The 23,632-nt window shown below is 42.0% G+C and overlaps 1 protein-coding gene across 3 annotated transcripts in view; it reads left to right on the top strand.

The window, feature by feature from the left end:
- Positions 1 to 2,795, top strand: part of LOC112248466 (bone morphogenetic protein 1) — a 50,218-nt gene extending 47,423 nt beyond the window's left edge. For all 3 annotated transcript variants that reach the window (XM_024417516.2, XM_024417517.2, XM_042320559.1), the window contains one exon: positions 560 to 2,795. In XM_024417516.2, the coding sequence (XP_024273284.1) occupies positions 560 to 694 (135 nt within the window). In that variant the 3' untranslated portion in view covers positions 695 to 2,795. The remainder of the gene's footprint in view (positions 1 to 559) is intronic.
- Positions 2,796 to 23,632: the final 20,837 nt, after the last annotated feature.

Genomic DNA, 23,632 nt, shown 5'->3' with positions numbered 1-23,632 from the left:
TAGCAGCTGAGCTCAATAAGAGCGGGCCCTGGCTGGCTTGTGATAGGCTATCATGGTCTCCAGCACTGAGCTGTAACTGAGAATGAATCAGCCAGTGCTGAGCCTACAGTGGGTGGGGGGTAGCTGGAACAATGAGGCCACTGGGGAGTTGAAACGTTAGCTCCATAGGCCATGGAACACCCTTGATTTCATTTAACATACTTAATAATAAGCCTGTCTCTCTAGCTACTTTACTGATGCCTGGTACTATAAATCAGTTCTAGCAGGAGCTGGAGTGCACATAATGCTCACAGTACCAAAATTACCACTTCCTCCAAGTCATTTTTAGACATGTTGGACTAAACTGCAAACTGAGATTGTAAAGTAAGGTGGAAAGCTCATTATGGGTTTTATTGGAGAATAAGTTGTTCACGCCAACAGCCCTCCCCCTCCCTTACGCTACAGTTCCCTCAGTCTATATCTGTGAGATATCATTTGGTTTTAATTAAAGTGCAGTCAGAGTGCCAGAAACCGACAGCCGTTAACTCAATCTGTGTGTTTTTTTCCTCTGTTCCCCCAGCCTCCTGAGGAGATCTACTCTGCCGGCGACTCCATTGTAATCAAGTTCCGCTCTGACGACACCATCAACAAGAAAGGCTTCCATGTCCGCTACACCAGCACTAAGTTCCAGGACACACTGCACTCGCGCAAGTGACCAGCGGGGGCCGGAAAGGGCCGGGTGGGGAAGAGGGGCAAGAGGAGGGGCCCACAGGGGAGGCGCCAGCCTGACACTCGGAAACCTTCGGCCACCAAGATCATTCAGAAACGACAGAACAGCCGCAAGACCACCAACCGCACCTCAGTTCCCAGGGGCTCCAGCTCCCGACAGACTGTGAGGAGTAAAGCCATTCTGCAGTAGACCTTGTTTTTACCTTTTTTATGGTTATGATTGGGGTGGGTGGGTGGATATTCGGTTTAGGCGGATTCAGGGGGAAAGTTTATCTACCCCCAGGTTTTTTATTTTATTTTAAAAACAAATGCCTCCTAATGAGAGCTAAATGAACAACAGTGGATTCTCAGGACCTGTAGGAAGGCAGGCATCAGCTGGACAGATCCCTGCTTTTGTCAGGCCAGCCCACCATGCCAGGGGGGAAGAAGGAGAAGAGGAGGAGACCGGAGGGAGTTCCAGAGGGATTAGCCAACCCCAACCTCCCGGCCGCACTCCTCCGGAATACTAGAGCTCCTCTCCTCACATTCCCATCCCTATTGTTCAAGGATTCCAATCCATAAGAGGATTAGAGGAATACCTTTGACTTGAGGTTTTGATACTGTATGTCAGAGAATTGCAAGTGTAATTGGAATTGTCCTGGCAACCAGTACAGGATTCTCATTATTACCATTAACAAGGAAATTAAGGAAGCAGTTATCTAATAAATAAAATGTGACCCATGTCTTCTGGTTGGTAATTGCTTGCCCATTGAGGGGCTATTGCTGTACCTCTCTGTGTAATTGTAATGAGTATGATTATTCAAAGGGAAGTGACATGCTTTCCTCAACTCAAATCAGTAAGCACTTTACAGTGAATTGTTCCAAATCATGAACTAATGAGATTTTGTCAAATGCAAGTTCACTTATTTTTTATGCAAATCACTTCTATTCCCTGATTATTTTTTCATTGCTCCATTTAGTTTCTCAGGCGTGCTGGAGATCTGTTTGTACCCTGTAACATTGGGGAATAAAGATATGGTTTCAGTGTTGATCTACAGGTTTAATGTGCAGGATTTTCTCCCACTAGACTACAACTCTCCATAGATAGTACAATATCCAGGTGCAAGCCAGAGCCTCCTTTATTGTAATAGAAGGCTCTGGGTGCTGGCAAGTCTGAGTAGTCATTGTCATAGCAACCATTGCACAATATAATCATCTGTTTATGGTGGATAACTGCAGAAGTCCATGCTAGTATGAAAGTGTTGCTATTTTGCAGCAAGACTGATGTTGAATACATGTCAATTACTGTTATCCAACTCTATTTTCAGGTTATTTTTCATTTGACTGACAATTCCAGCTGTGTCACTTAATGTCTTTGCCTTTTATAACCAATCAATGCAGATGTTTAGCATGGTTGGATTTGTAAAAACCAATGGATGTGCTTGTGATAACAAAGTAAGTGCTATGTGTGCTTGTATGCTGCCATATGCTCCTGTCTCTTTTCAGCTGTCTGTGTTTAGCATATGCTGGTTAGGTGAGAGTCCTGGGCACTGTAGAGAGAGCATACTTCCACAGGAGTCAGAACTGATTCTTTTCTAATAGCCTGAAGCACATTGGTCTGAGACTGCCAAGCTCCACAAACCAATGAAGACCAAGCATTTTCAGTTATTCAATCACACACTCTTAGCCCCCCCAAAAGGCTAACCATTTCATCTTCTGAAATGATTTCCTGGGTTTAGTTTGAGTTTCAGGCTATATTTGGTTTCAACATATCTGTAATAATGATGACCTGTGAACATATCCAGTGACCTCTGACATAATGGTTCAGCCACTGTTTTGCTCTGTACAATACTGCCTTATTATTCATGTTGCATGAGTGATAATGTTATCAAGCAATAATCCTCAGGGTGGCACCAAATAGACTGTGAGCTCACACTAGCTGTGCTCACTGGAAACCAAATCTGTACATTTAACAGTAACAAATAGCATAGCCTGTCTTTGTGCATTTTAAATCTGCTAATATGAAAAGTATTTCTGTATTTTTTTTCTTGCTCAGCAGGAAATACATGGTTCTGTTCAGTAAAATTAAAAAGCAATTATTCTTGGAATCCATTTAATTAACTAAATATTATATTCTCTGCCATGGTTGATGGACAGTAATTACAAATTCTGAAATGATCACATCAGTTTGTCTCATACAGCTCTAGTAGGATATATAAGCACAGACATCTAATCATATTCCATATTGAGCTCGCAAGTGGTGCAGCGGTCTAAGGCACTGCAATTCAGCGTGTCACTACAGTCCCTGGTTTGAATCCAGGCTGTATCACATCCGGCCGTGATTGGGAGTCCCATAGGGAGGCGCACAGTTGGCCAAGGTTTGGCCGGGATAGGCCATCATTTGTTCTTAACTGACTTGCCTAGTTAAATAAAGGTACAAAACAATGTTGAACATAAGCTGTCAGGGTGCTGTGTGCTTTAGGGCTCTATTGAATCGCTTTACAGATATGCAATAGAAATGTAAAGGTCATTTCAGATTGAGCCGACATATGCAGCGTTTACGGTGAATGCAGCCTCCGCTAAAGCGGGAACATTGTCTTTCAATTTTAATCACGCTGTAAAGCTGAACTTCCGCGGTCTGGATTGAATAGAGACACTCGTCATCAGACAGTAGGTGGCTTGTGGATATCTATGTCAATAACAGTTCTTTGTTTGCCTAATGATTTACATGAAAAATGAATTGCGCTCGAGCTATTTGTCATTAATTATTAACTGTCACCAGAGGAGAAGACATGTCCCAGCTGTCACAATCGGCTTAGTGTGACACTCGAATTCACTGAGCGTCACACTAAACTGATTGTGACATCTCTCTTAGTATCTCTGCTCCCCTGAGATATGGTGTTACCAAGCAAAATCGGAGGCAAGGGCTGCAAACCAAGGACAAGGACACACACAGGTGTGATCGTTAAAACTTGAGCCGTAGTTAAGAGCAGTATACTTGCAATCAAAAACAATCAAAATAACAGTGAAATAACATCTCTTTTGGATGTTTGCCCTTCAAGAACGTCTATAATTTCCTCAGATAGAGTAAGTGGGTAGTGCATTAGAGGTGCAGTTGAAATGTGCCTTAGAACCTTAGGTTTATGTTACATATAACCATCTATATCATTTCAAGTATCACTCTTAAATCAGTTTGAAATTAAGGGAATTAAAATAACTACTTTTTTTCTTCCTCCATCTCTCATACCTTTTTTATTTAATGCTTACAGCAACAGGTCTACACACATAATGTACTGAAGTGTTACAGATTCCACAATAGACATAAGGTCAATTCCAATTGAGCAGATGTGGAACGTTTACAGTGAATGCAGTCGCCATTAAAGGCGGAATATTGCCTGTAAAATTCCATCACGCTGGAAAGCTGAAATTTCCGCAATGTGGATTGATTAGAGTCCTTAATCCAGTTACAGATTCATCATGTAGGCTAACTTAAAAAACATTATTTAAGCAATAATAACATGAGGCCATGTGTTATGACATTTTTATCATGGCTGTGACCTGGTCATTCGCCTCATGGCATAGACTAGTGTTGTGCGGTCTAGCTGTTTGTTCACTCACACCCTCCCACAATTGCTAATAGCCTATCCCCTCCGTAACCACTAGACTATATGATTAAGTAAAAATCTGAGGCCCGCACCCGACCCTAACCCGCAAATATAGAAAATACACTGTAGTCTACAGTCAAAGACTGCAGAATGTTGTTTTTTTGCCGAATTTGGAAATGTTCCTGCTTATAATTTCCAACATTTTGGTAGGCTATTTCGAGGGTTTTTGACTAAGGCTCTATCTGCATTTTTGTCAAATTTGAGTTATAGACAAAGCCTTGTTTGTTAAATGGTCTCTAGTTGTATATTACTCTAAATAACCCCAATTGATGTTGATAAACCAATGAGGGTTTGGAACTTTAAAGCCAATTATCTCAGAATCACCGTTTTGTAGATATAAACTTACAGTCCCAAGCTCCCCTGAATGAGACGTTAGCTCCCCTAAATGCAACAGAAGTCAAACTTTAGGGGGGGGCTTTAAAAATATGCTAATTTAACCATTCTTTAAAATGTAGTGGTAAATGCACTACATGACCATACATATGTGGACACCTGCTCGTCGAACAACTTCCAAAATCATGAGCATTAATATGGAGTTGGTCCCCCCTTTGCTGCTATAACAGCCTCCACTCTTCTGGGAAGGCTTTCCACTAGATGTTGGAACATTGCTGATGGGACTTGCTTCCATTCAGCCACAAGAGCACTAGTAAGGCTGGGTACTGATTAGGCCTGGCTCGCAGTTGGCATCCAATACATCCCAAAGGTGTTTGATGGGGTTGAGGTCAGGGCTCTGTGCAGGCCAGTCAAGTTCTTCCACACTGATCTTGACAAACCATTTCTGCATGAACCTCGGTTTGTGCACAAGGGAGGGCATTGTCATGCTGAAAAAGGAAATGGCCTCCCCCTAACTGTTGCCACAATTTTGGAAGCACAGAATCGTCTAGAATGTAATTGTATGCTGTAGCCCAAACCATGAAAAACCATTATTCCTGTTCCACCAAACTTTACAGTTGGCACTATGCATTGGGGCAGGTAGTGTTCTGGCATCCACCAAACCCAGATTAGTCTGTTGGACTGCCAGATGGTGAAGCGTGATTCATCACTCCAGAGAATGTGTTTCCATTGCTCCAAAGTCCAGTGGCAGTGAGCTTTACAACACTCCAGCCGACGCTTGGCATAGCAAGTGTTGATCTTAGGCTTGTGTGCAGCTGCTCGGCCATGGAAACCAATTTCATGAAGCTCCTGACTAACAGTTATTGTGCTGACGTTGCTTCCAGAGGGAGTTTGGAACTCTGTAGTGAGTGTTACAACCCGAGGACAATTTTTATGCGCTTCGGCACTCGGCGGTCCCGTTCTGTGAGCTTGTGTGGCCTACCACTTTGAGGCTGAGCCTTGTTTCTCCTAGGTGTTTCCACTTCACAATAACAGCATTTATAGTTGACTAGGGCAGCTATAGCAGGGCAGAAATTTAACCAACTGACTTGTTGGAAAGGTGGCTTCCTATGAAGGTGCGATTGAAAGTCACTGAGCTCTTCAGTATGGCCATTCTACTGCAATGTTTGTCTATAGAGATTGCATGGCTGTGTGCTCGATTTTATACACCTGCCAGCAACAGGTGTGGCTGAAATAGCCGAATCCACCATACTTTTGTATATATAGTGTATGTTTTACATTGGTAAATATGAAAATAAAAGCTTCTAAATTAAACAAACACCCCCACTTCTCTGTTATGGATTAAGCCATGTATTTCTATGTGGAGCACTGTACACTCAGTAGTGTTGAATTTCAGCCTCAACTGAGATCTTTATGCATACATTTTCCTCTGTACTTCCTAATTGTCGCTATTTGTTTTCCATGTGTCCTTGACAAAAAATAACCTATGCCTTTATTGCAATGAATTAGATTTATCTGTTGATTTATCATTGTTTGCTTTTGTCAGTCCGTTGTTTAGAGCGCTCATTGCTTTTTTTCCCAGGCCTGCGAGGGTACTGTTGTTCTTCGTGCCATACTTGGCCAGTAGTAGACCATTTATTTACCTTTTTTTTAATCAATATTTGTTTTCTTTCCTTGATCAGCTGATGATGGTCGACAATATCACTAGATAACTATTACTGTACCAACTATCCATAGTTGGTACAGGGTTTAAATTCAGTGTCCTAATTCAATTGTTAAATGCTCAATAATGACAAGTAACATTAATGTAAGGAAAGGTAATATTTTATATCACATGATCTGTGAAGACGCCTAGCATTAACTCTTGAATTATGGACAACTCATGAACTAGGGTGTAAAACATGTTTTGATTCAACTCATATTCCATTGAATGTTGGCTACCTGTCCTGCGTGTGTTCATGTGTAAAATTGCCTTGGCTGAGAGGATAGGTCTAGTGGAGAGTGAAAGCAAGTTAACGCTGTTTTACCACATTTTGCAGAAAAATGCATTGAAAGTATAGGGGGTGTTACTTTTATTTACCACAATCAGAGTTTACCCACCATTTTATTTACCACAATCAAAGTTTACCCACCATTTTATTTACCACAATCAGAGTTTACCCACCATTTTATTTACCACAATCAGAGTTTACCCACCATTTTATTTACCACAATCAGAGTTTACCCACCATTTTATTTACCACTACATCAGGGGCTACTGGTAGGCCTATTTGAAGTTCATGGTGAGACGCATTGTAGCCTAGTTTAGTAAATAGTGTGTAAGTGACCATCCCATTTTCCCTGGACAGTTTCAGCCCCATTTCAGGTGTCCAAACTTTTCAGGCTACAAAAAAGGTACATTTGTCAGCAAGACGCATCAATTAATGTAGGCCTAATCAATGGCAATTTCTAATTAGTTGTGCTCATGCCACATTAAAAGGTCATTCCTTTTTAAATTACGTCATTATTAGGCCCATAAATAAAAGGTGTGCATGCGCAAGAACAATGAGACAGATATTTCACTGGATGTAGCATATAAATGTGAAGCATCCCTTTGGCTTTTCCACTCACCAAATATGGTGATAAGAGGAAGCACACTAACCGGCAGTGGAAGAACATAACTGCTAGAACACGCCAATTGGATCTCGCTAGCTGGTGCTTGGTTCTGCCCACGTCGTTTATTGTTCTGCCCACTATGATTCATTTGCTCCCATTGGAAACGACAGGCTCTGGTCTATATGGGTTAGTTATACAAATCTTTGGTGGATCTATAAAGTGGTAGCAAAGCTGTTTAGGCTCCCAAGTGGCGCAGCGGTCTAAGGTATTACATCTCAGTGCAACAGGCTTCACTGTAGTCATTGGTTCAAATCCAGGCTGCATCACATCTGGTCGTGATTGGGAGTCACAGGGCGGAGCACAATTGGCCCAGTGTCATCTGGGGTAGGCCGTCATTGTAAATAAGAATGTGCTCTTAACTGTCTTACCTAGTTAGTAGACCACAGACTGTCATTTTCAATGGTCACATATTTAGCGGGAGTAGCAAAATTGTGTTCCTAAGTCCAACAGTGCAGTAATATCTAAAAGTAAAATAAAGAAATGTATAAATATTAGGATGAGCAATGTCAGAGTGGCATTGACTGAAATACAGTAGAATAGAATACAGTATATACAGTTGAAGTCGGAAGTTTACATATACCTTAGCCAAATACATTTAAACTCAGTTATTCACAATTCCAGACATTTAATCCGAGTAAAAATTCCCTGTCTTAGGTCAGTTAGGATCACCACTTTATTTTAAGAATGTGAAATGTCAGAATAATAGTAGAGAGTGATTTATTTCAGCTTTTATTTCTTTCATCACATTCCCAGTGGGTCAGAAGTTTACATACACTGAATTATTATTTGGTAGCATTGCCTTTAAATTGTTGAACTTGGGTCAAACGTTTCAGGTAGTCTTCCATAAGCTTCCCACAATAAGTTGGGTGAATTTTGGCCCATTCCTCCTGACAGAGCTGGTGTAACTGAGTCAGGTTTGCAGGCCTCCTTGCTCGCACACACTTTTTCAGTTCTGCCCACAAATTTTCTATAGGGTTGAGGTCAGGGCTTTGGGATGGCCCCTCCAATACCTTAACACTGTTGTCCTTAAGCCATTTTGCCACAAATTTGGAAGTGTGCTTGGGGTCATTGTCCATTTGGAAGACCCATATGCGACCAAGCTTTAACTGATGTCTTGAGATGTTGCTTCAATATATCCACATAATTTTCCATCCTTATGATGCCATCTATTTTGTGAAGTGCACCAGTCCCACCTGCAGCAAAGAACCCATACAGCATGATGCTGCCACCCCCGTGCTTCACGGTTGGGATGGTGTTCTTCGGCTGGCAAGCCTCCCCCTTTTTCCTCCAAACACAACGATAGTCATTATGGCCAAACAGTTCTAATTCTGTTTCATCAGAGGACATTTCTCCAAAAAGTACGACATTTGTCCCCATGTGCAGTTGCAAACCATAGTCTAGCTTTTTTTTAATGGCGGTTTTGGAGTAGTGGCTTCTTCCTTGCTGAGCGGCCTTTCAGGTTATGTTGATATAGGACTCGTTTTACTGATATAGATACTTTTGTATCTGTTTCCTCCAGCATCTTCACAAGGTCCTTTGCTGTTATTCTGGGATTGATTTGCACTTTTCACACCAAAGTACGTTCATCTCTAAGAGACAGAACGCATCTCCTTCCTGAGTGGTATGACGGCTGCGTGGTCCCATGGTGTTTATACTTGCGTACCATTGTTTGTACAGATGAATGTGCTACCTTCAGGTGTTTGGAAATTGCTTCAAGGATGAACCAGACTTGTGGAGGTCTACACATTTTTTTCTGAGGTCTTGGCTGATTTCTTTTGATTTTCCCATGATGTCAAGCAAAGAGGCACTGAGTTTGAAGGTAGGCCTTGAAATACATCCACAGATACACCTCCAATTGACTCAAATTATGTCAATTATCCTACCAGAAGCTTCTAAAGCCATGACCTCATTTTTCTGGGATTTTCCAAGCTGTTTAAAGGCACAGTCAACTTAGTGTATGTAAACTTTGGATCCAGTGGAATTGTGATACAGTGAATTATATATAGGTGCTATAATCTGTTGGGAAAATTACTTTGTTTCATACACAAAGTAGATGTCCTAACCGACTTGCCAAATCTATAGTTAACAAGAAATTTGTGGAGTGGTTGAAAAACGAGCTTTAATGACTCCAACCTAAGTGTATGTAAACTTCCGACTTCAACTGTACACCTATTTCACTTTTGCATGGCAAAAAAAAACAAATGACCTCTGACATGCATCCACTGTTTTTGAACAGATTAGATTCCACTATTTAGAATGAGCTTACATCATGAGTGCACAAGGGAGAATCCAACAAGCATGCAGATGCAATAAGTGAAAACACATAATCTAACTGGTGATAGCTAGCTAACATAATATCACGAAGCATGATGCGCTAGCCAGTTAAATTTTATTCTGAAATATCTTCACATGTACGAGTTAGTCAGATATTAGTTTAGAAAGACTTGAAATTGTCATGGGAGCTAACTAGCTAGCAAGCTGCTTATCAAAGGTGGGTAACTGGTTAATTTCACCCAAAAATCAACCAAAAAATCTCTGTGTTTCTCAAAATTATTGTAGCTAGCTACTTAATTCGATCATGCTTTGTGATACATAAGGTCCTATGCTGTTTCAATCCATACAACATAAAATTTGCGTGATTGCACATGCACACTTCACCGAGTAGGTGTTCCCCAATGGAAATATATGCTAGAACGCGCCAATAGGATCTCGCTAGCTCGTGCTTGGCTCTACCGCCTCCTTGCTTGTCCCGCCTACTATGACTCATTTGTATTCGGAGTGGACTTCTAGACTCAGGAGGCGGGTACACCATCCACCGCTTCCGAGTATATTACTCGCTAATGTTCAGTCTCTGGACAATAAAGTAGACCAGCTAAAGGTGAGGATCTCCTTCCAGAGAGACATCAGAGATTGTAACATACTCTGTTGGCTCTCTACGGATATACGTTCCCCGTCCATACAGCCAGCTGGGTTTTCAGTACATCGCGCAGACAGGCATAAAGAACTCTCAGAGAAGAAGGGTGGTGGTGTATGTTTCATGATTAACCACTCATTGTGCGATTGTGATAACGTACTTAAACTCAAGTCCTTTTGTTCACCCTACCTAGAATACCCTACAATCAAATGCGGACCATATTACCTCCCGAGAGAATTCTCTTTGGTTAAAGTCACAGCAGTGTATATTCCCCCTCAAACCCAATACCACGATGGCTCTCAAGGAACAACACTGAACTTTATGCAAACTGGAAAGCACATATCCTGAGGCTGCATTAATTGTTGTTGGGGATATTATTAACAAAGCAAATTTGAGGAAAACACTACCAAAGTTCTATCAACACATTGACTGTAGCACTCGTGCTGGGAAAATACTCGGGCACTGCTATTTTCTCTTCAGGGATGCCTTCAAGGCCCTCCCCCGCCCCCCTTCGGCAAATCAGATCACAGCATCTCAAGACATCAGTGAGGAAGTTAAAGTTTAGTCGCAAATGGGTCTTCCAAATTAACAATGACCCCAAGCATTCTTCTAAAGTTGTGGCAAAATGGCTTAAGGACAACAAAGTCAAGGTATTGGAGTGGCCATCACAAAACCCAAGCAATTTTGTGGGCAGAACTGAAAAAGCGTGTGCGAGCAAGCAGGCCTACAAATCTGACTCAGTTACACCAGCTTTGTCAGGAGGAATTGGCCAAAATTCACCCAACTTATTGTGGGAAGCTGTCTGAAACATTTGACCCAAGTTCAACAATTTAAAGACAATGCTACCAAATACTAATTAAGTGTATGTAAACTTCTGACCCACTGAGAATGTGATGAATGAATTAAAAGCTGAAATAAATCACTCTCTAATATTATTCTGACATTTCACATTAAAATAAAGTAGTGATTCTAACTGACCTAAGGCAGGGAATTTTTACTAGGATTAAATGTGAAAAACTGTGAAAAAACTGTGAGTTTAAATTATTTGGCTACGGTGTATGTAAACTTCCGACTTCAACTGTATTTATGCTGTTGTTCAAATGCACAGATCGCTTTTTAGATCTTTTCAAAGAAACTACCAGTAGTTCGAAAACTTGGCATCATATACTTCTGTCATGCTGCGGCCACCACTAAACTCTTAGTAAGTGGTGTCAAGTGCTTTGCAAAGGGCATTGAGTGCCTTCACCCGAGAGGCTCTCAAATGCTCATATCTTAGCATTGGTTCAGGATTGAGGCATTTAAAACAGCCGATGTGTGAATAATTTGTGGAATTGTGTATTGTGGGCCAATCTGAGTCACTCCATTTAGTGTGATATGTTTTGTTTCGTATGTTATGTATGAATTTGTGGATGACCATCATCCATTTCGTTTGATATGTTATGAATTACAATTAGTTTGATATGTAAAAAAATTGTCACAAATTTGCAAAACCTATGATTTTTACAAATTCCAATGTGTTAGCTAAACCTTCCCTTAACCCTAACCTTATCCCTAACCCATAGCCTAGCTAACATTAGCCAGCTAGCTAATGTTAGCTAGTTGGCTAATGCTAACATTAGCTAGCTGGCTAACATTAGCTAGACTAGGGGTTAGGGTTAAGGTTAAGGTTATTAGTTAGGTTAAAGGTTTAGGGTTAGGTTTAGCTAAAAGGGTTAACATTAGGGGAAGGGTTAGCTAACATGCTAAGTAGTTGCAAAGTAGCAAAAATTGGAAGTAGTTGCAAATACAGTTTTTTCCAACTGCTTACACAAGTTTTCAAAACTGTCTCCTTTTTTTCAAAACTCTACACACAATTCCCAAAACTGCACACACAAAATGCCTCACATCTCCTTCAAAATGTAACACTCCATTCAAAAAGCATAAACATGTCAGAATGAAGCATTTGCATCAAATGGTAGACTAGTGGTTAGAGCATTGGACTGGTAACCGAAAGGTTGCAAGTTCAAATCCCTGAGCTGACAAGGTACAAAATCTGTCGTTCTGCCCCTGAACAGGCAGTTAACCCACTGTTCCTAGGCTAAGTATATTATTTAGAATACAGTAAAGAACACAATTGTGTGTGTGGGGTCCCAGTGGGGCAGTCCAGGAATTGGTAGGGAGGGGGGGGGCAGTCACCAGTGCTAAGCTACGCTTCATCTCTTCTCCGGGCTGGGTCTGGCCACAATACTTCAACACATCACAAGATACGTTTTCTCTTACCAAATATCGAGGGAAGTATCTCCGAGCATGGCGTATCCAACCTTGGACAGAGGCCACCTCTATGTCCCCACATGCGTCTTCCATTGCCTGGAGAAGCGTCATGCGGGCATAGGGTTGGCGATCATACACTTTCCAGCGCCGGGCTGAGAAGAATTCCTCTATGGGAATTAGAAAAGGTGAATATGGGGGTAGGTACAAAACTACAAATTGTGGATGGATGGCAAACCAGTTTTGGACCAGAACAGCCTGGTGAAAACTAACATTGTCCCATAAAACCACAACTCTAGCAGGCTCCTGATCTGGATCAGGGACAAGCATTGTGTAAATTGCATCCAGAAAAGTGAGCATATGGCCGGTGTTGTAAGGACCCAGTTTGGCATTGAGATGGAGGACCCCGTTTTGAGTGATGGCAGCACACATAGTTATATTACCCCCACGCTGTCCAGGGACATTGGTAATTGCCTTCTGTCCTATTACATTTCTTCCGCGGCGCCTGGTTTTGGTGAGGTTGAAGCCAACCTCATCCACATAAATACATTAATGGCGAATTACATGGGCATCCAGCTCCAATACTCTCTGTAACAGACAAAAGGATATATAGATGAGTAAATATGGTATGTCTGAAGTACTGGAAGTAGTGTTGCATACATACCTCTACAAAGTCATGTCGCATATTCTTGACTATGTCAGAGTTTCTCTCAAATGGCACCTTGTAAAGTTGTTTCATCGTCACTCGGTGCCGTTGGAGGATGCATTGTATGGTCAACAGGCTTACAGCATTGATGTTGTTAAATATGGTGTCATTATTCAAGATATGCTCTCTTATCTCTCGAATCCTAATTGCATTGTTGGCCAAAACCATATTTATAATTGCAGTCTCTTGTACATCTGTAAACAAGTGTCCTCGTCCTCCATGATGTCTTTGCCTTTCCACTCTGTACAGAATTCAAACACAGTATGTGTTCAGCATAGGAACTGTAAACAATGTACAAAAAAAATGTAGTACAGCATGATAACCAACCTCATTCATTCAATGCAGTGCAGTAAATGGATGACTTAGAGTTACAAATGTTTATGCAATACTATGCAGTCATACGTATTTTACCGTACATTACTGTAATGCTAAAATAGTCATTAGATAGTTGCATACCTGTTCTCATTTCTGAAGGTTCGAATTATGGACGCCACTGTAAATCGACTCAAGTTGGGCTGGACTCTCAGTCAAGCCTCTCATGGTCAAACCGTTGTTGATCACATGATCAACAAGTGTTGCCCTAATCTCATCAGAGATGGCTCTCCTTCCTTCCTTCTCTTCTTTGCCCTCATCCTCTTCCTCTCCCCCCCTCTTGCTCTCTGTCCATTGTTGGCATCCATTGTTCAAAACAGGTAATCTGACCTTTGACCTATTTATAGGCCTATACTACAGTAAAGCAGTGATTGGTTAGTGATCAGCTAAGCTATTAGTGTTTGCACATGTGAGGAGTGTGTGTGTGACCTGGTGAATAAGTGTAGCATTTTGATTGGTTGTGTTTGGAAAAGGAAAACAAGTCACTTCCTGTTAAATTTTTGTGTTTTAGGTAGAGAATTGTGTGTAGTGTTTTGAAAACAGTGTTTTATGCAATTGACAACTGAGTCAAAGGCTGAGAAATAGCTTATGGTTTTGGATATTTGGTGTGTAGTTTAGCACTTTGAGTGAGAGGTTTCAAAAATCGTGTGACATGAAAAGATTTTGTGTGTAAAGTGTGGGAAAAAACTGTAAGCTAAAATGCTGAAGTTGTCCATGATGAGATTCGACACGCAAACTTGCTAGTCGTTCACCATCCTTTCGTTTTTGCCTTAAGTAACCTTCTGTCTTATGTAACCATACCAAACATAACATATCATACTAATTTGAGTGTCCTGGATTTATTACGCTTACTATGTTGTGTCGAATCTATGAGACCAGGCTGTGTGGGTGGACAAGGAAAGGACAAAGGGAGGGAGACTAGGCACAGTACATGTACTGTACTGTACTGTGCCCAGTGCTTTATTTGTAAATTGGGAGGTGCCAGAACAAAAAGTGAGCATGAGAGGGGGATGCCCTGGGGGGCTTTGAGATACCGGAACACATGAAAAAAAATATAGACATCTAAAGCATTACATGCATGGCATCGTATTTGTGTAGTGTCATAGAGCGGTTTAGTAGAGGTGCTTGCAGGAGTTGCACAAAAGGGGAAATATTTTTGTAGCGTAGGGTCTGCTATTACTTTTTGCCTTTACATTTTTGTTTGTTTGTCATTTTACATGACTGGAGACTTTAGCATAATCTTTTTTAATTACACAAATTATCAAAATGACAGGCAACTTTGACATTGAAAAACTGAGATCAATAAAAACAACCTTGTCTTTAATCCCTCAACAGCCTAGGCCTAGGTGTGTGGAGACACACATATTGTACAATATGAGGAGGGAATTATAGGCCTAAAAAAGCTTTCCAGTTTCACTGACTCACCCAATGATGCACAGTTCATGCATAGCTGATGTGCTCATGCCATCTCTCTCATTTTACTTTGTAAAACAATGTTTTCTCAATATGCCTGTTTGGAAGTTGATAGAATATTGTGGTAGCCTCTACAGACAGATCAGTCCTCTCTTTTCAGCAGGAGGCATTTGCTTTCCAACCTGTGTTTTCCGGCAATTGTATTTGAAATACTGCAAAAGGCCTGTTTGGGCAGCATGCTCTTCACTGACAGAGTTGTGGCACATTCCGGAGTGTAGGCTATGCCTACACAATCCACAGCTAGGCAAAAATGAAATAAGCTATTGATCCTCTGTGTCTAAATTTTAGGCCTACTCCTTGTGTAGTATTCTGAATGAATTCATTCATTTATGAACAGACTGCTGTAATTCTATAACTTTGGCAAATGTAGCCAAATTTCAATTTATCAGGTTTTCAGCAGATATGATTCTATAAGGAAATAAATGATGAATTACAATGCTGGAGAGATGATAGTTTCAGGCTCATATCTATCATAGCAGCGCGAAGGAGAGAGATAATCAGTGTCGACCCGTCATTGAGGGCAGGTGGGGCAGGGCCCCAACTGTTTTGAGCCCCACATTTTTAGCAACAAAACAAATATATATATAAAGCACCAGTCAAAAGTTTGGACACACCTACTCATTCCAGAGTTTTTCTTTATTTTTTATTATTTAATACATTTTAGAATAATAGTGAAGACATCAAAACTATGAAAGAACACATGGAATCATGAAGTAACCAAAAAGATTGTTAACAAATACAAATGTATTTTATATTTTAAATTCTTCAAAGTATTCACTGTAGTGGAATTTTAATGTTTGTGCTTTTCTTAACTAATTTCTGTGTTCTATTTATGTGCTGTTCTATAAACCAATTTCTGTGTTTTCTTAATTAATTAAATGATTTAACCTTTATTTAACTAGGCAAGTCAGTTAAGAACAAAATTCCTATTTACAATGATGGCCTACCAAAAGGCAAAAGGCCTCCTGCGGGAATGGGGGCTGGGAATAAAAATAAAAATAAATGAAATAAAAATATAGGACAAAACACACATCAGTAGCTGCAATTTAGCAGTATGCCCAAACCTTATTTTGAGAACGAACAAAAGATATCTCAGTTTCAAGGTCTCAGCTTAGAGAGAAGAAGCCTTGTGAGGTATTGGTCTGTCAAATGTTATGAAACAAAACGGCAATGATTAATTAATTATGCTAAATTATGCAAATATAAATATTTATTCTGTGTAAGCCAACTGCTGGGAATGCCCAAGCAGAGGTCCTGATTGACATGTGTATTATGGTGCATTGGGTTGGTTGGAAACTCTCTGGCGCACTGACAATAAACATGATACATTTAAGATTGACTTTGAGTGTCCCTGTGTAAGAATTTCCAAGACACCACCCTTTGCCTTGATGACAGCTTTGCACAGTCTTGGCATTCTCTCAAGCAGTTTCATGAGGTAATCACCTGGAATGCATTTAAATGAACATGTGCCTTGTTAAAAGCTATCATGAGGACAACCACTGGAAAGAAAAACCCAGAAGTACCTCTGCTGCAGACGATAAGTTCATTAGAGTTACCAGCCTCAGAAATTGCAGCCCAAATAAATGCTTCACGGAGTTCAAGTAATAGACACATCTCAACATCAACTGTTCAGAGGAGACTGTGAATCAGTCTCATGGTCGAATGTCTTTTATATATATATATTTTTTTTTTACCCCTTTTTTCTCCCCAATTTCGTGGTATCCAATTGTTGTAGTAGCTACTATCTTGTCTCATCGCTACAACTCCCGTACGGGCTCGGGAGAGACGAAGGTTGAAAGTCATGCGTCCTCCGATACACAACCCAACCAGCCGTACTGCTTCTTAACACAGCGCTCATCCAACCTGGAAGCCAGCCGCACCAATGTGTCGGAGGGTACACCGTGCACCTGGCAACCTTGGTTATCACGCACTGCGCCCGGCCTGCCACAGGAGTCGCTGGTGCGCGATGAGACAAGGACATCCCTACCGACCAAGGCCTCCCTAACCCGGACGACGCTAGGCCAATTGTGCGTCGCCCCACGGACCTCCCGGTCGCGGCCGGTTACGACAGAGCCTGGGCGCGAACCCAGGGACTCTGATGGCACAGCTGGTGCTGCAGTACAGCGCTCTTAACCACTGTGCCACCCGGGAGGCCGTTCATGGTCGAATTTCTGCATAGAAACCAGTACTAAAGGACACCAATAAGAAGAAGAGACTTGCTTGGGCCACGAAACACAAGCAATGGACATTAGACCGGTGGAAATCTGTCCTTTGGTCTGATGAGTTCAAATTTGAGATGTTTGATTCCAAATCGCTGTGTCTTAGTGAGACGAGTAGTAGGTGAACGAACGGATTATCTCTGCATGTGTGGTTCCCACCGTGAAGCATGGATGAGGAGGTGTGATGGTGTGCGGGTGTTGATTTATTTCAAATTGAAGGCATACTTAACCAGCATGGCTACCACAGCATTCTGCAGCGATACGCCATCCCATCTGGTTTGCACTTAGTGGCACTATCATTTGTTTTTCAATAGGACAATGACCCAACACACCTCCAGGCTGTGTAAGGGCTATTTGACCCAGAATTAGAGTGATGGAGTGCTGCATCAGATGACCTGGTCTCCACAATCACCCCGACCTCAACCCCAATTTATTTATATAGCCCTTCTTACATCAGCTGATATCTCAAAGTGCTGTACAAAAACCCAGCCTAAAACCCCAAACAGCAAGCAATGCAGGTGTAGAAGCACAGTGGCTAGGAATTTTTCCTAGAGAGACCAAAACCTAGGAAGAAACCTAGAGAGGAACCAGGCTATGAGGGGTGGCCAGTCCTCTTCTGTCTGTGCCGGGTTGAGATTATAACAGAACATGGCCAAGATGTTTAAATGTTCATAAATTACCAGCATGGTCAAATAATAATAATTCCAGTAGTTGTCGAGGGTGCAGCAAGTCAGAACCTCAGGAGTAGATGTCAGTTCGCTTTTCATAGCCGATCATTAGGAGTATCTCTACCGCTCCTGCTTTTTCTAGAGAGTTGAAAACAGCTGGTCTGGGACAGGTAGCACGTCCGGTGAACAGGTCAGGGTTCCATAGCCGAGGGCAGAACAGTTGAAACTGGAGCAGCAGCACGGCCAGGTGGACTGGGGACAGCAAGGAGTCATCATGCCAGGTAGTCCTGAGGCATGGTCCTAGGGCTCAGGTCCTCCGAGAGAGAGAAAGAAAGAGAGGTTTAGAGAGAGCATACTTAAATTCACACAGGACACCGGATAAGACAGGAGAAGTACTCCAGAAAAACAAACTGACCCTAGCCCCCGACACATAAACTACTGCAGCATCAATACTGGAGGCTGAGACAGGAGGGGTCAGGAGATACTGTGGCCCCATCCGATGATACCCCCAGACAGGAAGGATATAACCCCACCCACTTTGCCAAAGCACAGCCCCCACACCACTAGAGGGATATCTTCAACCACCAACTTACCATCCTGAGACAAGGCCGAGTATAGCCCACAGAGATCTCCACCACGGCACAACCAAAGGAGGGGGTGCCAACCCAGACAGGAAGATCACGTCAGTGACTCAACCCACTCAAGTGACGCACCCCTCCTAGGGACGGTATGAAAGAGCAGCAGTAAGCCAGTGACTCAGCCCCTGTAATAGGGTTAGAGGCAGAGAATCCCAGTGGAGAGAGGGGAACCGGCCAGGCAGCGACAGCAAGGGCGATTCGTTGCTCCAGAGCCTTTCCATTCACCTTCACACTCCTGGGCCAGACTACACTCAATCATATGACCCACTGAAGAGAGGAGACTTCAGTAAAGACTTAAAGATTGAGACCAAGTCTGCGTCTCTCACATGGGTAGGCAGACCATTCCATAAAAATGGAGCTCTATAGGAGAAAGCCCTGCCTCCAGTTGTTTGCTTAGAAATTCTAGGGACAATTAGGAGGCCTGCATCTTGTGACCGTAGCGTACATGTTCTTTTTTTAATTTTTTTATTTATTTCACCTTTATTTAACCAGGTAGGCTAGTTGAACAAGAACAAGTTCTCATTTGCAACTGCGACCTGGCCAAGATAAAGCATAGCAGTGTGAACAGACAACACAGAGTTACACATGGAGTAAACAATTAACAAGTCAATAACACAGTAGAAAAAAAGGGGAGTCTATATACATTGTGTGCAAAAGGCATGAGGAGTTAGGCGAATAATTACAATTTTGCAGATTAATAACACTGGAGTGATAAATGATCAGATGGTCATGTACAGGTAGAGATATTGGTGTGCAAAAGAGCAGAAAAGTAAATAAATAAAAACAGTATGGGGATGAGGTAGGTAAAAATGGGTGGGCTATTTACCGATAGACTATGTACAGCTGCAGCGATCGGTTAACTGCTCAGACAGCAGATGTTTGAAGTTGGTGAGGGAGATAAAAGTCTCCAACTTCAGCGATTTTTGCAATTCGTTCCAGTCACAGGCAGCAGAGAACTGGAACGAAAGGCGGCCAAATGAGGTGTTGGCTTTAGGGATGATCAGTGAGATACACCTGCTGGAGCGTGTGCTACGGATGGGTGTTGCCATCGTGACCAGTGAACTGAGATAAGGCGGAGCTTTACCTACCATGGACTTGTAGATGACCTGGAGCCAGTGGGTTTGGCGACGAATATGTAGCGAGGGCCAGCCGACTAGAGCATACAAGTCGCAGTGGTGGGTGGTATAAGGTGCTTTAGTGACAAAACGGATGGCACTGTGATAAACTGCATCCAGTTTGCTGAGTAGAGTGTTGGAAGCAATTTTGTAGATGACATCGCCGAAGTCGAGGATCGGTGGGATAGTCAGTTTTACTAGGGTAAGTTTGGCGGCGTGAGTGAAGGAGGCTTTGTTGCGGAATAGAAAGCCGATTCTTGATTTGATTTTCGATTGGAGATGTTTGATATGAGTCTGGAAGGAGAGTTTACAGTCTAGCCAGACACCTAGGTACTTATAGATGTCCACATATTCAAGGTCGGAACCATCCAGGGTGGTGATGCTGGTCAGGCGTGCGGGTGCAGGCAGCGAACGGTTGAAAAGCATGCATTTGGTTTTACTAGCGTTTAAGAGCAGTTGGAGGCCACGGAAGGAGTGTTGTATGGCATTGAAGCTCGTTTGGAGGTTAGATAGCACAGTGTCCATTGTAGGTCTGTACGGCAGGACCAAATCAGAAAGATAGGTAGGAGCAAGCCCATGTAATGCTTTGTAGGTTAGCAGTAAAACCTTGAAATCAGCCCTTGCCTTAACAGGAAGCCAATGTAGGGAGGCTAGCACTGGAGTAATATGATATTTTTTTTGGCTTCTAGTCAGGATAGTAGCAGCCGTCTTTATTGTAACAGTATAATTTTAGACCGTCCCCTCGCCCATACCGAGGCGCGAACCAGGGACCCTCTGCACACATCAACAACAGTCACCCACGAAACATCGGTACCCATCGCTCCACAAAAGCCGCGGCCCTTGCAGAGCAAGGGGAACCACTACTTCAAGGTCTCAGAGCAAGTGATGTCACCGATTGAAACGCTATTTAGCGCGCACCACTGCTGACTAGCTAGCCGTTTCTCATCCATTACACTAGCACTAACTAAAGTTTATTTAGTGCTTTATGCGGGTAGCCGGAAAGTAAAGCATTGCAATAGTCTAACCTAGAAGTAACAAAAGCATGGATTCATTTTTCTGCATCATTTTTGGACAAAGTTTCTGATTTTTGCAATGTTACGTAGATGGAAAAAAAGCTGTCCTTGAAACAGTCTTGATATGTTCATCAAAAGAGAGATTAGGGTCCAGAGTAACGCAGAGGTTCTTCACAGTTTTATTTGAGACGACTGTACAACCATCAATATTAATTGTCAGATTCAACAGAAGATCTCTTTGTTTCTTGGGACCTAAAACAAGCATCTCTATTTTGTCTCAGTTTAAAAGTACGTTTGCAGCCATCTACTTCCTTATGTCTGAAACACAGGCTTCTAGCGTGGGAAATTTTGGGGCTTCACCATGTTTTGTTGAAATGTACAGCTGTGTGTCATCCACATAGCAGTGAAAGTTAACATGATGTTTTCGAATGACATCCCCAAGAGGTAAAATATATAGTGAAAACAATAGTAGTCCTAAAACGGAACCTTGAGGAACACCGAAATTTACAGTTGATTTGTCAGAGGACAAACCATTCAGAGACAAACTGATATCTTTCTGACAGAACCAGGCCAGAACTTGACCGTGTAGACCAATTTGGGTTTCCAATCTCTCCAAAAGAATGTGGTGATCGATGGTATCAAAAGCAGCACTAAGGTCTAGGAGCACGAGGACAGATGCAGAGCCTCGGTCTCATGCCATTAAAAGGTAATTTACCACCTTCATAAGTGCAGTCTCAGTGCTATGATGATGAGCAGTCATCATCATGAATCAAGTCAAACATCTACTGGCAAATCAGTTTTAATACTTGTCATATGAAGAGAAATAATGAAAATAAATGATAGATCAAATGTATTGGTGCTCGTCGGCCATTACAAAACAAGTTGGAAATCGCAAATTCAACAAGGAGTGGTTTGGAAGGAATTGGTGGCTAACTGCAAACATTGTAAAGCAATCACTAGCCTGCTATTCAGTGGAGTGGCTGTGTGGTCCCAAGTCTGGGTTTAAGGGTCTCTTTTCCAAGCTTAAAAGGATAAACATTCAACATTGGCCATGCTGACAATACAGCATGATTTCTGCCATGCTCAAAACAACTTTTAACACAGAACTGGCAAATCTGACTTTAGTGAGTTCAAGACAACTGGGAACTTGTGAAAAAATGAGCTCCGACTGGGAAAATAAGTTTTGAATGGTCATCCAACTCGGAATTAGAAATCAGGAACTCAGGGCATTTTCTAGAGCTATGACCTGAAGATCACTGACGTCGTCATAATACGACCTTGTTTTTTTCCGAGTTCCCAGGTGCCTTGAAAGCACCATAAATCCAGAGAATGCCAGGCTTTGATTTTTGTGATTTTTTATTTATTTAACTAGGCAAGTCAGCTAATAACAAATTCCTACTTACAATGACGGCCTACACCGGTCAAACCCAGAGGATGCTGAGCCAATTGTGCGCCGTCCTATGGGACTCCCAATCACGGCCGGTTGTGATATAGCCTGGAATCAAACCAGAGCTTCTGTAGTGATGCCTCAAGCACTGAGATGCAGTGCCTTAGACCGCTGCGCCACTCAGGAGCCCAAGTTAAAAGTTTGAGGACTCAATTTTCCCACAAAGTACTGAGGCACCACCTTCCTGTTCAAGTGAACACAGCACCACAAGGTGAGTCAAAAAATGTATTGTATGCTGCTGCATAAAGGCTGTAATATGCCATGAAGATATGTATATGGTAGCTAAGAAAGTAATAGTAAATGTATGTTGTGTAGTAAGCTTTTAGTAACCCATGTGCCTCACTCATAATTTGGTCCCGTTTCCCCTCTTAATTTCACCTACTGTTCTGAATTGATAGTGCACATGTAGCCTGTTTTAGAGAAATGTAATCATCAAATATTGTAAGAGCTTTCATTGTCTGCTTATATGCCCCCTTTATTTATCCTAAGGTTCTGACTTTGTGTACAGGGAGAACACTAAGAATGGCCCATGTTATGAATTATGTTGCTGTACATTTCAAAAGTGCTGAACAAATAGTTATATTGACTTCGTCCATCCTAGCTCGCTCATTAACGTCTTAATCGAAATTACAGATGGTCTCTTATCCACTTGTCCCTTTATGCCATAGTTTGTGCATCTAAATTGTCAGTAGAAACCACATTGTTTAAGCAATCAGCCATATCAGCTATGTTTTTGTCAAGGCAGTAAATGAGGCTGAATGAACTGTTTCGCTGCCAGACAAGGCTTCGCTGATAGCCAGGTGTAGCAGTGGTAAGGTGTTGGGACTGCTGTTGGGACAGCTTTATGTAGGCCCTAATAGTTTGTGGGCACCGTTTGTCACTGTTATAGTGCAATTAATGTATCGTTTAGTTTTGTGTTGTGTAGTGGCTTTGCTGGCATGCATTCCACAATTGTTTTACCTGCATCTCCCAAATCGCCACTAGAGATAATATAACGTGAATCTCATTCTAGTTCTGTGAGAGAGGCTACCACAGCAACGTGTTGTTCCCTAGGCTACAATGTTGCGCAAACTATAAACCCGGTCCTTCCAACGCAAATTCACTCTTAGAATATCAGACAAGGGCTGAAAATCTACGTTTTCACAATACGTTTTTTATGGGGCATTAGAATTACAAAGGCAACTCGAATTAACTGTGATTGCTTTTATTGAAATGTTTACATTACAGTGAAGAAAAAAAGGCATGCGATGAGAGGTACCAGATCCTGGCAAATAAGTTCCACAACGAAAAAGTAAAAGGCGGGAATCGGCTCAAATGAAGCACTGACTGTGCAATAGAATTGATACCTTCATCACAGTACATAACTCACATTTTTGTAGGTTTACAATTTACAGTCTGAAGTGCATGAAGATACCACAGTATAGCTTCGGGGTCTATTCAATCATATGTGCTTTTGCAGACTGCATAGCTGTTGTTTTGG

Source organism: Oncorhynchus tshawytscha, linkage group LG04 (assembly GCF_018296145.1).
Source record: "Oncorhynchus tshawytscha isolate Ot180627B linkage group LG04, Otsh_v2.0, whole genome shotgun sequence".
NCBI classification, from domain to species: Eukaryota; Metazoa; Chordata; class Actinopteri; order Salmoniformes; family Salmonidae; genus Oncorhynchus; species Oncorhynchus tshawytscha.
Note: the sequence above shows the minus strand (reverse complement) of the source record. Positions and strands in the feature narration are given on the sequence as shown.